At 40.3% G+C, this 16,400-nt stretch overlaps 1 protein-coding gene across 5 annotated transcripts in view; it reads left to right on the top strand.

The window, feature by feature from the left end:
* Window positions 1-16,400, top strand: part of LOC122662590 (phototropin-2-like) — a 98,250-nt gene that overhangs the window by 25,408 nt on the left and 56,442 nt on the right. For all 5 annotated transcript variants that reach the window (XM_043858259.1, XM_043858261.1, XM_043858258.1 and 2 more), the window contains exons 11-13: window positions 1,482-1,541; window positions 3,958-4,047; window positions 15,841-15,917. In XM_043858259.1, the coding sequence (XP_043714194.1) occupies window positions 1,482-1,541; window positions 3,958-4,047; window positions 15,841-15,917 (227 nt within the window). The remainder of the gene's footprint in view (window positions 1-1,481; window positions 1,542-3,957; window positions 4,048-15,840; window positions 15,918-16,400) is intronic.

The raw sequence follows: 16,400 nt of genomic DNA, 5'->3' as shown, positions 1-16,400 counted from the left end.
TCTTTCTATTATGTTCCTTCAAAATCCCCAAACAAATGGTAAATGGGAACCACTTCCGGAAAAAGCTCTCACAAACTGCAAATGGATTTTTAGGTGTTCTCACCAGTCCACATGATCCAAACAAATCATAGAACTTTTAACTCCAAACCTCCTTACATTGGATAAAAACGTTGGCTCATGTTTTTACTCTTCCTCACATTTTGCCCTTATTGGCTAATTAGTATCGGCACTCTTCAGGTGGTCCTCCATGAGCATTGTGATGAATAGACCTCTTTCATGTCAGATTAGGCTATCCTTCTGCTATGTCCTGGCTTGCCACAATTTGAACCATTTATGTTCCATTTGAATAGTCCTGCTAAAAGTATAACTTCCTTACTATCTCAGCATTATTCTCCTCCACTGCACCTTTGTATCAAACAGTGAGTTTGAGATTATGCTTTCCAGGAGTGGAGAAATGACCGGAACATATAAAACCTATCAAAATGTCAAATTGAGGACGTTATGTCTTTTAGAAGACCTATCATTTCTTTCCTTCTGAGTTTTCTGGGAAATGATGAAAGTTGTTAACATTTTCAATACCTTCAGTTTGACTTGCTATTTTACATACTCGACCAGCCGAAAATTATTTAGGAGAATATATACTTTATGATAATTCTAGTATCATAGAAAGATGAGATCCATGTCCAAGTTTTAGTGGGTGGATGATAGATCAGTTTAAATTTCTGTATTCAGTCTATTTGCTCAAGTCTAAATTGTATCGGGTTACGGTGTCGGGTATGCCGGTGCCGGAACCCCAGAAATGCTTATGAGATTTATTGATTGCCATCCTGATCTGTATGCGCCGTGCCGTGCTGGTACTCGACTACTAGATGGAATGAGACGTTGATGCACCCGGAATACCTCTTGGGACTATAGGACTTGCATGTAGTATATTTGCGGCTAGGATTTACCTTCCCATGCTACGACCCTTACCAACAGGGGATTAGGTGTTGGGTGATCGGGGCTCCTTGTTGCCTGTGGGGGAGAGAGGCCAGGTCAGGGATGACCACTGATCATCGGGGTCTGCCACTGGGTGGTCTGATGGCTTTTACCCAGTAATTTTTTCTTTTAATTTTTTTACAACTTGATAATATATTATTTACTTATACTAATGGAAATTATTCTTATATTCACCAAAAATATGAAAGTTCCAGTAAGATGACCATAATACAACTGGAAAAATATGAAGTCCGTAAATTTCCATGCTGTACATCGATGTGCATGTCACATGTCAGTACCATATAGAGTTAACATGATAATTAAAGCTAGTGTACTCCAAGTACTGCTGATTACATATATGGGAGTAATAACAAATCTTGAAAAAGTTTTGATCTTGTTTTCTTTCATGGTCCTTTGCCTGCAAAATTGTCAGAATTTCTGCCTAAATGGCATTCATCATCCCCTATAATTTCATCACTTTGCCATTTATTTTCTCTTTCCAGGTGAAAGCGACTGCTGAAAATGTTGATGAAGCTGTTCGAGAGCTCCCAGATGCCAACTTGGTAAGGTACACTTTTGCCACTATGATGTGTTTGTACAGACCACAGAGGCACAGAGACAAAGTGATGTGATTATCATTGTTTAAGAACGTCCATTATACTTATGTTGTAGTTGTTTGGATGTTCCGTTTCAAATATTTTATGGCTTTATTTTTCTAAACTGTTTCATATAAATGAGTTTGTGCCAATAACAAGATGAAAGATGATGTTGGTTAAGCTACCAGTATAGTAGTATGTATTTTTTCCCCCTCATGGTTGAAGCAGAAACATAATCACAATGTTTGAGGCAGATATTTTCTTTTGTGTGTGTGCGTGCACAAAGATGCCTGAAAATATTAGATGTACTTTCCCAAACTTGATACAACTCCATGCTCCTAAACATATATGCTAAAGATTTTTGAAATCCTCTTGGGATCAGTGAAATCTGTGAGGATGTCAACAAGTTCCTAGGCTGTCTGGTTGTAGGCTTAATAATGTAGTTCTAGATAGGGTAAAGCCCTACTAGAAGCCAATTAAACCTTGACCAATAACAAGGAACTAAGGGGCTGTTGGTTCTGCAGTTTCAGTAGGACAGAATTGCAGTTTTAGGTCAAATCTAGGGCTTAGGTTAGGATAATGGAAGAAGGGCTTAGGGGGTATGGCTAGGCAGGTTTATAGGACTCTAATAATGTAGGTATTATAGAGTTTTAAGTGTTTTGAAAATTCTGTAAAACTGGGTAGTAAGTCAGGATCGACTATGGGTTTTGGGGAAATTAATGAAGTATGAGGGGATCAGGGTTTTGATGGACAAATATGGCTGAGCAGCAAGATCTAGAGTTTAATGGAATTCAAGCAAAAATAAAGGGGGATCAATTGGGGAAGGGAGTAGAGGATTAGAAGAAGAAGTTAATGAACAAGTTGCAGCAGAAATCCACTAGCAGCAGCTTGGACAGGAGTAGCACAGGGTTTCGACGGCGAGTCAAAGTTCAGAGTCGGAGGAACGAACCACCAATTTGATGGATTTTAGAATTCGAAGATCGACATCTGGAGCCGTTGAGTTCGTTGCAATCTCGATCAACGACCTCACCTTCTCATTCCCATCTCTCACCGTCTGTGGAGAGACGAACCCTCTGTGGAAATTCCTCTTCTGGAATGTGGTTCGACGCTTCTTTGTATTGGGGACATCTCCATCCTTTAAACATTCTTGGAGGCCATTTGCCGGGTCTGAAAGTGATGATTTCAGAAAGAAGAGTAACTATAGGAATCCCAGCTGCTTCATTAACATGATCAACACAATGTTTAAGAAATCTACTGATTCTCAGTGTGGGTTTTCCTCCAATCGGTGACACCAGTTCCTCTTGTCGCTCCACCATGGAACTTGATTCCTCTTTTAAATAGTCTTCTACCATTGCCATTGTAAGATGATGATTTTTTCCTTCCATCATTGGCACTGCAAATTAAGCTTGAGTATGTTCAGAAACAGGGCTAAAGACTGGTAATTCCATTTTTAACTCTTTTCTCACTCTCTCCTTCTCTCCCTGGTCTTATCAAAAGCACAGAACTTTAGATAGGAAACTCCGCCATTTTAAAATGGTTAGGGTTTGGCTTGGAGAGAGAGATAGAGAGAAGAAACAAAAATTGGAAAGAATGGCCTATGGAAATCCTCCGCTTGGGGATAAGGAGAAGTGGTAGTGGTGGTGATGATGGGAACTGGGAATTGTGCTACATGCTCATGCAGTCCAGTGAACTGGTTTTTTCTTCCCCATTAACAAAAAGTACTAGGGCGAAGCAGAGGTGGCGGCGGCGGTGGCGGTGCTGCCAGCAGAGTTACAGGGAAGGGGTGGGGTATTTTAGGTTGAAGATGAAGGGTAGTTTGTATTTAATTCAAATGTTTTAGTACAAGGGTAAAATAGTCCTTTCACACCAATAACTAACAGCAGACTAACACCGTTACTGTAGAGGGGGACGGATGAGTATTTTCAAAAACCATGGGGTGACGTGTAATTTACCCATTAATTTATTGTGCTTAAACCATTAGAAAACCTTAGGTTGGCAGTTTCTTAAGCGGACATATACTTCTTAAAGCTTTAAATTTAGATTGAGGTCAGTACATACATTTGGCCACACTATGTGATATAGAGGTTGTGACATTGATGGCACCAAGCCCTAGTTATATAAAACTATTTCTGGAAGGATTTTAATAATCTGTTAATTAACTTTTTCTATTGACTTTTTAGAGTTTCTCTTTGACATTGTGCCTATGTTCCGTTTTCTAGTAGCCACTCATTACTTGCTTTCAGTAGGTTATCCCCCCAAGAGAAATATGTTACTTAAAAAGCTTATTTTTAAATCATTGATGCGTCTGCTTGTTGTTTTGCATAATTGTCCCATATCCTCTATTGTAGCTGATGTTACTTTTACCATTGTGTTATTTTTTCAGAGACCACAAGATCTGTGGGCAATCCATTCTCAACCTGTCTTTCCTAGGCCTCACAAAAAGAACTGTCCTACTTGGGTAGCGATACAGAAGGTAAGTGTTTGTGAAAGACATTACATTGTTTCTGCTTGCTGATCCATACTGTTTAAAATATCCTGCCTTTTCAATGTCTTCTTGTATGTATGTGCTTTCATGGTAAAGCTGTTTTTGATCATGTGCAGTGCCGTATGTCAAGTTTGTCTGTCATCTTGTAGAATATTTGATCTATTGAAATTTGAATTCTTTCGCTTTATTTTTTGTTTTGAGAGTTTAATGCTGGTCCCCAGAATCATGAAAATTTATCTCACATTGGACATACGGTCCTTGAATTTGTGGAATTTTTTTATTGATTTTGGTTGTAAGACATTTTTTTATTGACATCCTAATACCTTGCTCAATCATTGAGTGAGTTTTTAGAAACTGGAGAGTTTGTTTTAATAATATGTGTTGTGATTTGGGGAATGATGGCATGTCAATTGTTGGAAGCCTAGGTTTATAATAGAATAGAATAGGTACAAGTGCAACACTGCCCCTAGGACAATTCTACCCTTATACCATATTACAACGTTCCTCCTCAAGTTGGTGCATAGATATCCAACAAGCCCAACTTGCATACAATTAATGTAGTCCTAGATAGGTAGGAGACCTACTAGGAGCCAAACAACCAGGATCTGTAAGCTGCTGGTTCGATGGGGGCAGAATTAGGGTTTTAGGTCAATTTTAGGGTTAGGGTTAGGTCAATGGAAGGGTGTCTTAAATGGTAAAGCTAGCAGGTGTAGGAGAGTCTAATGAACTAGGTTTATGAGTTTTGGATGGTTAGAAGTAGGCTAGATGGATTTGGGGAGCAACTAAGGTTAGGGTTTTGAAAGGTAGAAGATGATGGAATCTAGGGTAGGAAATCAGGTGGTTGAATGGGCTTAATATTTAGGTCGAGTATGGGTAAGGTGGAGGGGAATATATGCTGAAAGTTACAGCTAAATCAGATGGCTTAATCTGGAGGTATGGAGGTTTCTTAGTAGAGATAGGAGTGAGGGGTAAAAGTGTACTTTCAGACAATCGGCTGGGTGGATGGTACTGAAATTAGGATCGAGTCTCTCTTAGGGTTTGAGGAAGATTCAATCAAAATTTTACCAGGTTCTAATAGGTAGATTTGGCTGAGCAGAATTCTCACGAAAATTACCTTGCATGTGACCTTCTAGAAGGGAAGAAGAATAGTTGCAGGTTTTAGGGTTCTAATGGATCTATGGTATTAATGGTGGATGAGGAAGGTAGCAAGGATTGAGTATTGACAATGGGGATTGATGGGGTGGGTTTAGAGGATTAGGAGAAGAAGGGTAATGGTTAATAATGTCAAATACTTACTTGGAGTTGCAGGTCTTCAATGGCAATAACTTGAAGATAGGAAATAGGTCCTCCTGATCCACAAGATGCAAGGAGACGATTGGAGATCCACCAATCCCTTATAACAGATCCTCCCGGTCTACAAGACGCAAGGAGTCAACTGGAGATCCACCAGTCCCTTCACCTTGATATGACTCACAAGGCAAAACTCAATAGAGCAAGGCAGCAACAGCAATGGCCGTAAGCAAAAGCTAATTTTATTAATCAAATTCGTGTTCAATGTTCGCCCCCCTTACAACCTTCTATAAAAGACTCATAAATGGACTCCTACACTAAAAAGGAAAGGCCTAACCCAATCCTTAACCTATTAGCTAACTTAAACTGACTAGGAAACTGAAATAGACTCAAAATAGGGTCCTAATCCAGTCCAACTAAACAATTAAAAGAAAACTGCTAAAATCACTTAAATTGAACCACTAGTTCAAACCAGCTTTGGACCGGTTCAATTTAAAACATTAAAAACATAAAAATAAAACTAAGTGTAGGACTAAAAAATCTAATCCCGTATGCAACCTAATTACCCATAGTTTAGGCCCATAAAAGTGGCCTATTACATAGAAAACCCATGGGATCAAAGGCCCAACATGTATATAACCCAACCCTAGACTTATTCTTAATAAATAAGCCCATTTCGGTGATGAATCTGCATCAACAATTGGATGAAAAACTCCACTATTGAGACCTTTAGTAAAAATTTCAGCTAACTAATCACCAGACTTAAAAAAGGAACACAAATAACACCTTACTCTAACTTTTCTGTGATGAAATGATGATCAATCTTTGCATGCTTCGTTCTATCATGCAGTATTGCTGACTGATTTACTATCACAATATAACATCATAGGGAGTTGAACTGCAACACTGAGATCCTGGAGCATGGTTTGAGAACTCGGTTTCGTCCAGCCAGAAAACCAAGTTGGGCCGAGATCTCGGCGAGTTGGTGCACTTTCTTTTTTAACTCAGTAGCTGGTTTTGGTGGGTTTTGACCGAGTTTTTTTTTTTTGGTAAATAAGGGGGGACGACCAACCGAGCCTACACAGAGGAGGAAGGCCGCAAAAGGTGAACATCAAGACCCCAAGAAATCAAAATATGCCTATTCCTAGGGGTGTCCAAAGAATGTCTCTGATGGATGCAGCTGAGCTTGGAGGACACATCGAATGAGATGGCTTTCCAAATCACATCATAAGATCTAGAGTTGGAAGTCCATCTCCTGAGGTTCCTTTCCAGCTAAATATGGTGGATAGCAGTGCCAAAAACAAGCTTCCCAATAGTGTCACAAATGGAGTTTCCAGGAAAAGTCTTGAGCATCCAGAGCCATTCACGGTCAAATATCAGGATCCTTCTGCTACGAGGCCAGATCGAGGATAGGGCTTTTTTCCAGATGGGGGAGGTGAAAGGGCAGGCGAAGAAAAGGTGATGAATGTCTTCACGGCCGTTCCAACGAAGGATACAAGAGGGGGGGGGCAGGGATATTGCGATGAATGAGGAATGCTTGGATAGGCAGGCAAAGTCTAAGGGCTCTCTTTTGGTCATGAAATTTTGGTATACAGCCTATTTTGAGCCATTTAAACACAATGACATTATCAAATTGTCCAAAATCAAAGTCCAAATAGGAGTTTGACTTCGGACCCTAGTTTGGTAGGCTGTGATGTACTAATAGGTCCGATTCTACACATAATTTAGGAATAGAAAGCAACTTAAATAGGCATTACAAATGTACAAGTGTAAAATACATCAATCTTAACATATACATCTATCATGCCAAGCCATTTTGCCACAACATGTAAGCCTCTGAATGTGCCACATAGGATTTCCATGTCATTGTGTTGCTGAAGAATCGCACGTAATCTTCCACACAAGTTATATTTGTGTTGTCATCAACTAACCGATGGTACCCTATCCTAGGGTATGGAAGAGGCGGTTGCGATGAGATCGATCCATAGTTGTCACGGCGTCACGGCGATCCAAGTCGGTGGAAGGGTGTCACGTCGATATATCGACATGTCGCCCGCCATGGCGAGCATGTCGACCATGTTTAATTTTTTATTTTCTCTATTTTTAATGTCATTTAGTATGCTATAATATATGTCCTATAACATCAAAAATCAATATGAAAGTGTACTACACTACTACTAATATACTATGCCACTATGGTTTAATTCATGAAAGTGTAACTAATATCCATTAGTGTATATGAAAGTATGAAAAATTGAAAATATAGATTAACCTATCAAATAATTGAAAGCAATAGTAAAAATCAAATGATAGGCTAACCTGTTTACTGAAGCTTGATAGCAATAGTCTTTCTTCAGCGTGTGTGATTTGGAGTAAAGCATCTAAGCTATTAAATGGTTTAAAAAAAAATAATTTAAAATCTAACTTTTATATGTACAAATATCGACCGATATGCCAACATATCGTAGTATGGCGTCTATGGCGACGCCATGGAAGCCATATCGAACGATATATTTACATCCACCATGGCGTAGCTCGATATGCCACCTCTCCCAGCGCCAGGACGCCATGGTGGCGCCATGGCGACGCCATGACAACTATGGATCGATCCACTACTATTGCCATCAGGTTGTTGAAATATCATCGGCATGTATGGCTGGGTTGGACCGTTGGATGTAGCTTCTCCGCGCAATCCAACGAATATCCAGTGGAAAATGGGAGCAAAACCATGTAATTTGGGTGGGGGTTTTCTCTGCCGAGACTAGCGAGATTAGTAAGATCTCAACTGGTCTCGGTCGAGATGTGCATTATTTATAGAGGTCTAGATGCTTAATTGACCGAGATCTCGCCAAGATATTGTAATCCTTTAGTATCACCCATAATCTCGTCTCGCTAGGGGTGTCAATGGGCCGGGCTGGTTCGGGCTTACCCTAAACCCTAGCCCAACCCTAGGAGCCTTAACCTAAACCCAAGCCCAGCTCGACCCTGCCAGGTCCAAGCATACCCTCAATCCAGCCCGTCCCTGGCAGGGTTTTCCAAAGCTCGGCCCGACCTTGATTGACCCTGAATATCTTGGCCCATTGAGTTCTGGTACTAACAAAGCTCAATCACAGGCCACTTAACAAAGCCCAGGCTATAAAAAGTAAGATTTTTGGTAAATAGGCTGTTTCAAGACTCTAACAAAAGACCACTTGGTTACAATAAAGCAACCTTGACCGTTGCACCAAAGCACATTCCCTATATACTCTATAAATATATATTATGTAATACAGGGTCGAGCTGGCCCTGCCAGGGTCAAGGCCTCAACCCAGGCCCGACCCGACCCTGCCAAGGCCACGCAAATATCAAACCCAGCCCGACCCTTGCTTATCCCTAGGCCCGGCCCAACCCTGTCCGGGCTTAGGGCGGGTTTGGGCGTGCTCGGGCTGGCCGGGTTTTTTTTGACACCCTTACGTCTCGCCATCTCAAAAAACGAGTTTTTAGTGAGATTTCGGCTAGATCTTGCCGAGTTCTTGATTCATGTCTTGGAGGAGACTCTGAAGCCACAACAACTCACAAATACCATGGGCCATAGCACGAAACTCTGCTTTAGCACTAGATCGAGCAACTATAGTTTGCTTCTTGCTATGCCAGATAACAAGGTTACCACCAACAAAGGCACGGTAACTGGATGCAGACCGCCGGTCATCGAGAGAACCAACCCAATCAACATCTGTAAAAGTCTCTATACACATGTGGCCATGAGAAGAAAAGAGCACACTTTTCCCTGGAGCTAACTTCAAATATTGAAGGATCCGAAACACAACTTCTAAATGTGTAGAATAGGGATCATGCATGTATTGGCTGACCAAACTCACAGTATAACCAATGTTTGTCCGAGTATGTGAAAGATAGATCAATCTCGCAACCAATCTCTGATATTGATCTTTATCAACCGGCTCACCATCCTTACTCTTGAGATGAGCATTAGCCTTAAGAGGTGTATTTGTAGGTTTGCAGCTTAACATCCTGGTCTCTGATAAGAGATCAAGGGTATACTTTCCTTGAGATAAGAAGCTACCACGTGTGGAGTGAGCAACCTCAATACCAAGAAAATACCGAAGCTTTCCCAAATAGGCCTTCAGATTAGATATTTCAATAGGATCACTTCTAGTAACAACAATAGCATCAACATATACAATAAGAGTAGTAATGTGATCACCCGATTTCTTGATGAACAGTTTATGATCAGCATTGCTTTGCCTGTATCCAACAAAGATCCTAGTCTTGTGGAAACGACCAAACCAAGCCCAGAGAGACTGCTTCAGCCCATACAATGCCCTCTCAATTTGCAAATTTTTTTCTTGGAAGAAAAACTAGGGTGAATCTCCATATAGACTTCCTCAAGCTCACCATGGAGAAACGCATTCTTTGCATCATAGATGTCAAGGCGACTCCTAGGCGTCCAAGCGCCTTTGTCGCCTTGGGCACCTAGGTGGGCACCTTGATCGCCTTGATTTTGGACCTTCTCTAATGCCTTGGGTCGCCTAGACGCCATGATAACTATGCTTCACATCCAATTATTGCAGTTCCCATTCAAAGTTGACTGCACATGAGATGATGAGAGGATAGCTCTGGTAGTATTCATCTTTGCAACCAGAGCAAAAGTCTTCTGGTAATCTATCCCATAAGTCTGGGTAAAGCCTTTGGCAACCAACATGACTTTGTATCTGGCTACTGTTCCATCCACCTTCTATTTAATTGTAAAAACCCACTTGCACCCACAAGTTTCTTTGTTGGAAGAAGGGAAACCAGCTCCCAGTCGTTCTTCCTAAGTTCCCTCATCTCTTCAAGCATAGCAATTTTCCAATGAAAATCTGCTAGTGCCTCTTGCTAGGTCTGAGGAAGGGAATCAGAAGACAAGGAAGAGACAAAAGCATAGTAGGAAGGCGAAAGAGAATTGTATGAAACAACGTTAGAGATAGGATGTTGAGTGCAAGACCTGATGCCTTTTTGAACAACAATAGGTAAGTCAAGAGAAGAATTACTATCACTAGTAGGAAAGAGATTATCAGAAGGTGGAGTGGAACCTGGGTCAGAGGCTGGCGGTTGGCATGATACAGTGGTGGTGGTATCTACTTGCTTCCTTCGAGGACAACGAATAGGTAAACGGACATACACCTTTAGAGGTCTAGTCTCCCTTTGAACAAGAAGATTCTCCTTTTCAATCACAATATCTTTTTCAATAGCAGCAGTAGCATTAGCCTTATCCTCAGCCTGAAATTGGATTTTCAAGAGGAGCAACAAGCGGCACATCTTCTCCATGGAGAATATTCTCCCCTGAAGAGATGTCGGAAAGAATAATAGGATTCGGGTTCATGAAAAACATCCATGGTCACCAAAACACGACAAGAAGGAGGATGGTAACACTTATAACCTTTCTGTATAGCAGAATAGCCAATGAAAATACACTTGAGATCCCGTGGGTCAAGTTTCCCACAAAGGTGATGATTATGGGCAAGGCAAACACAGCCAAAGGTTCTTGGAAGAAAAATTAAGGAGGAGCCTAAGAGCACATCAAGGGGACAATGAGTGCAAAACGAGGGTAAGCATCCTATTAATAAGGTAGGCAACAATGAGAACAACCCCACTCCAAAAATGGGCAGGTACATTCATAGGAAACAGAAGGGACCTTGCCCCTTCTAACAGGTGCCGATTCTTGTGTTCGACAACACCATTCTAAGCAGGGGTATAAACATATCTGGTTTGATGGAGGATACCCTGATCAGCAAGATACGATTGGAAGGGACCTTCCATAAATTCCTTGCCATTATCAGTGCGAAGGATTTTAATCTTTGCATCAAATTGGGTTTGAACTATGCAGTGAAACAACTGAAAACAGCGAAAAAACTAAAGTGCTAAGAGGAGGATGACCAAGATGCCTATACCAAAGATGAAACTTGGATTGAGAAGAGGAAGATGAATCAGATTGATGAGCCTGTGTATTGATGATGGAAGTGGAACGAGTTCTAGTGTCGAGCAATTATAAGCCACCATGCATTTTACCATTGTCAATCGTTTTCCCTGTCTCCAAGTCCTGAAAGACACAGTGAGAAGGAAAAAAAGTCACCTTACAATTCAAATCATGAGTAAGATTACTAATAGAAAGAAGATTAGTACAGAAATTGGGAACATCTAACATAGAGGATAATGATAACAGGGAAGAGCACTGGATGGAGCCCTTTCCAAAGATAGTGGAGAGAGTGCCATCAGCAACCCTAACTCTGTCTTCACCTAAACACAGAGAGTAGGAAGAAAATTGATTAGAAGACCTAGTTATATGGTCAATGGCCCCTGAGTCAATTATCCAAGGGACGGATACAACTGAGGCCCAATGACCACCGGAAGAAATACCTGAGTGGGCAAAGTTGGAGTCTGATGTGACTGGCACAATGGCAACAACGGCAGCAGTAGATGGTGAAGATGAAGATGAGGGCTCTAACTTTGTCATCAGGTGCCTGAGAAGCTGCAAATCGTTCTGTGATAAAGTAGCACCCATGGGGGCAGCATTAGATGTTTTAGTATGGTGTGCATGGGACTGGTTGGATCGACCCCTAGTAATGTAGTCCTAGATTGGTAGGAGACCAACTAGGAGCTAGTAAACTAGGATCTGTTATGAACAGGTGAATTGGCTAGGTCAAAATAAGGTTTTTGGTGAAATTAGGTTAAAGTTTGGTTAGGGTTAGGGTTTGGATCGAATGCTATAGGGGCAGGTGTGGAGAGTTTGAACTAAAAAAGGAGGGATCTTGTTGGCTGGTTTGGTCTGGGCAGAATTTAGGTTATGGGAATGTTGTTTAGTGATGGAGGGATGTTGTGGTTTGAATGTGGTAATGGGGAAACAGCTTGGTTCGAGTATTCCAATTGGGTTGGAGAATACTCGAATTATGGGAAGGTGTTGTTAGCTGAAAGGTTTGTTAAACATTTTTGGGAGATGGGATGGTTTCAAGAGATGGGTGGGAAAATTAGGGTTTTGGGGTGGTTTGGAAGATTAGGAGAAGAATGGGTGGGGATGGGATGAATCAAACTTACTGTCGTTGCAAGGGTAGCTCAATTGGTTTGAGGATCTTGAATCTTGATCTTGAACTTGAAGGAGAGCTTCAAAAGAAACACCCGGGCTTCACACCGCAAGGTGATAGGATCAAACACCAATCCCACCAACTAACCACCCGGGCTTCCCGCCGTAAGGTGTCAATCGGATCAAACATTGATCCCACCAGCCTTAATCAAACACAAGACAAAAATCTTCAATGGAGAAGAAGAGCAACAAAAAGCTTTCATTAATATCAAAATTCGTGTCCCATACATGCCCCCCTTACAACCTTATATAAAAGACTCAAAAATAGACTCCTATACTAAAAAGGAAAGGCCTAACTCAATCCTTAACCTATTAAGTAATTTAAATTGATTAGGAAACTGAAATAGACTCAAAACAGAGTCCTAATCCAGCCCAACTCAAATACTTAAAAAAAAAACTACTAAAATCACTTAAATTGAACCATTGGTTGAACCGGTTCAATTTATGAACAGAAACACCAAAATAAAACTTAGTATACTAAAACAACTAATCCCGTATGCAACCTAATTATCCATAGTTTAGGCCCATAAAAGTGGCCTATTATATTGAAAACCCATGGGATCAATGGCCCAACATGTACACAACCCAACCCTAGACTTATTCCTAAGCAAAGAAGCCCAGTTTGATGATAAATCTGCATCACCTAGTGAGACGACCATGGAGTTTCCAGCAATATTCCCTGGTATGGCGCTCTTTACCGCAATAATCACACTTGACAGCTTCCTTGTCAGTTGAAGGATGATCACTAGAGCGTGTGAAACCACCTCGAGACTGTGATCCAGTACCTGAATATAGAGCTGATCGCTCCTTGGATATGGGTTGAAGCATTGCAGTACGACGGTTGTCTTCTAATTGAACCATAGCATATGATTGTTCTAGAGAAGGAAAAGGATCACAGTTGAGAACATTAGCACGAATCTGATCGTACTCCACATTGAGAGACCTGCCAAGAAATCATAAATACGAATTTTTTCTGCACACTTCTTGAAGCTAGTGGCATTTACAGAACAAGTCGCTTGAAAGTCTTCATAGAAATCCAACTCCTGCCATATACCACGTAACTCAGAGTAATATTGGGATAATGACATCTCGTTCTGTTTGGTTTCATGTATTTTCTTCCTCAGTTCATAGACCTGGACGTCATTCCCAACTTGAGAATATGTGTCCTTGGCAGTCTTCCAAATATTTGCAGCGGTATCCATTAACAGGTAACCCCGTGCAATATTAGGTTGCATCGAATTGATGAGGAAGGACATTACCAGAGAATTGTCAGAAATTCACTTTTTTAAAGACGGACCTCCAGTGGTAGGCTTCTCAGATTCACCTGTCAGATACCCGGAAAATCCGCGGGAGTTGATAGACAAGAAGCAGGATTGAGACCACATCAAGTAATTGCTCCATCCAACTTGATAGAGCTAACAGGAAACGAAGGAAAGTCACTATGACCCATTCCATCAGTTCCAGTGGATGCAGTTGTGATGTCCGACATGGCTGTTGATCTGAAATCAATCAAAACTTTGAAGAAGAATAACTTCTAACACATGCTATAGTAAGGGCAACAACCTTAACAAACTTGGATTGCCTGAAAAAAGTTCCGCAACATCAAATCTTCTCCACAAACAATGAAAGATCAAATATAGGATCCCTCAAACCATATGGAATCAAGGTAGGAGGGATCGGCGAAAGGGCAGGACCCTCGGTGGGAAGAAAATCACCAACGAGGGCTGGGTCTCTCTTTCGGTTCGACAATGCTAGGAGGGAAGCGACAGTCTGGTATTAGGATTTGGATTCTTGCTCTGATATCATGTTGTGATTTGGTGAATAATGGCTATCAATTGTTAGAGGCCTATTCTTTATTTATAATAGAATAGAACAGGTACAAGTAAGCACTACCCCTAGGACAATTCTATGCTTATACCCATATTACAACAATATGGAATACAATTTGAGTCTTGCATGCTGGATTCGAACTTTACTGTTCATGGATATTCTAATGGCTTATGCTAATTCGAAACTTGGAGTTGATTATGAGGTGGAAAAAGACCAAGGGTCCCAGTTTGGAAGGCTAAGGATACTATTACTATGCCAGGGGGTTTTTTAGGATGCTTGAAATGTATTTATGTTTTATGTTTGTTGGCTTCCAATTTATCAAAGGACAAGCACCATAAGTCAACACTTGGAAGTTGGGCAGAAATGATGAAATGCCAAGAAATTGGAGGAAAAAAAACCAAGTTATTTGCTGTATCTGTCACATTATGGTTTAGCTTCTATCGTGGAACCTTTGCAAAAGCTTGGAGATATGAATGCTTCTTTGCTTAGCTTTGATGGGAGAAAAATTCTTTCTCTTATATTATTAAATGGTATTGAGCATAAATTGGAAAGATCTATGATGGATACTGGAAAGATAAATTTTCTAAAAATTTGTGGTTCTATCCAAAATTTAACCCCTTTGGTTCCTCCTCCTTTTTACTTTTTCATGAGCTTTCTCTTTGGTGGTTGACAGCTCATTGAAGAGTTGAAGACAAAAGGACTTGAAGAGAGCTACAACCATAGAGCAAAGAAATTGTAGACGGAAAACTGGACTGTCTTAATCAAACCAAAAATTGAAGAGCCTGAACTAGCCAGGTTTAGGACCCTTTGACTGAAAGAAAAATGTAATGAATCATTTTGTTCTCTCCAACGATTCCATTGAATTAACTACAATTAGGGTCTTATTGTTGCAACTAAAGCATTTATATATCAACAATGAAAACCAATTGCTAGTTTTGGGGCATTATCTGAGATAAGCCAAAATAGTTAAAGGAATGGGGCCCCATTCTAACTTTCTTCTTTATTCATTTTAATCCTACTGAGAGTTAAGAACTCAAATTCAAATTGACTCTCTTAGGGTTAAAGAATGCCTGTACAAGTGTCTTTTTTTTAATAATCATTTAAACTCCCATTGGACTTTGATCCCCATTGCCACTTAATTATTAGGGTAACATGAGGTTGGTTGGTTTGTTGTTGTCATTTTCGGTGCCATCAATCTTTTGCAATGTTTTATCAACTTCCCAATTTAGCAAGGGTAATTTGGCCTCATAATTTTTATCTTTTCTCATGGAATATTTTAATGCTCAGATACTCAGTATACATGTAATAATCAAAATCACAATGTTCTGCATTTTTCCATGTTGAGGACCTTCTCTTTGTCTTGATGACTATTTTTTCCAACTCTAGCTCTCCTACTATTTTTTTTTTGGGTTTGAATTTTCAAAATTCATGCTCGTTATTAAGCTTTGTATCTTCTGCTATTTCTTTTTTGACAAGTCGTATCTTCTGGGGTGTTGAATATCTATTCTCTACTGTTAACTTAGTTTTGGCTCCTCTTGGTTTGATAGATCGTTTCACGTGGTGAACAAATTGGGCTGAAGCATTTCAAGCCCATAAGACCTTTGGGTTGTGGTGACACTGGCAGGTAGTTCTATAGACTATTTACTGTTGTACTTCAGAAAGATGGTTTGCTTATCATCAAACTTATCATGATGAGTTTTATCCGAAGTTCGTGGCCACATTTGTATCAGTGGCTTTATATTTATTCTTTGAATGTTGTAGATTTGAAGTTTATTGTTGTTGCTACTATTTACTTCCCACACTATCTTTTGATGAAGATTAAATCTTTCTGTTGATTTTTGGGTTTGGATGGGTTCTTAGAAGGCCTGCACTGGTCCTTTGCCTTAATAGGATTTAGAATCCACCACGTACAGTTTGCAGTTTGTACAAGCCCTAGTCTGACTCTCAGGTCTTCTAGAATATGTCAAGTTCTCAATAGAGGGGAAATTTAAAAAAATAAAAAGTAGAAAGAAAGGATTAAAATAATCGTTCTTAATATTTTTTCTTACTGAAACTTGAGCCAACTAATGTGATAGTAAGGGATCTGATGCTGATCGATTGATGGAAG

The sequence above is a fragment of the Telopea speciosissima genome, chromosome 5 (genome assembly GCF_018873765.1).
Source record: "Telopea speciosissima isolate NSW1024214 ecotype Mountain lineage chromosome 5, Tspe_v1, whole genome shotgun sequence".
In the NCBI taxonomy this organism is placed as follows: domain Eukaryota; kingdom Viridiplantae; phylum Streptophyta; class Magnoliopsida; order Proteales; family Proteaceae; genus Telopea; species Telopea speciosissima.
The sequence above is the reverse complement of the archived record's forward strand: the minus strand, read 5'-3'. Positions and strand labels throughout refer to the sequence as shown.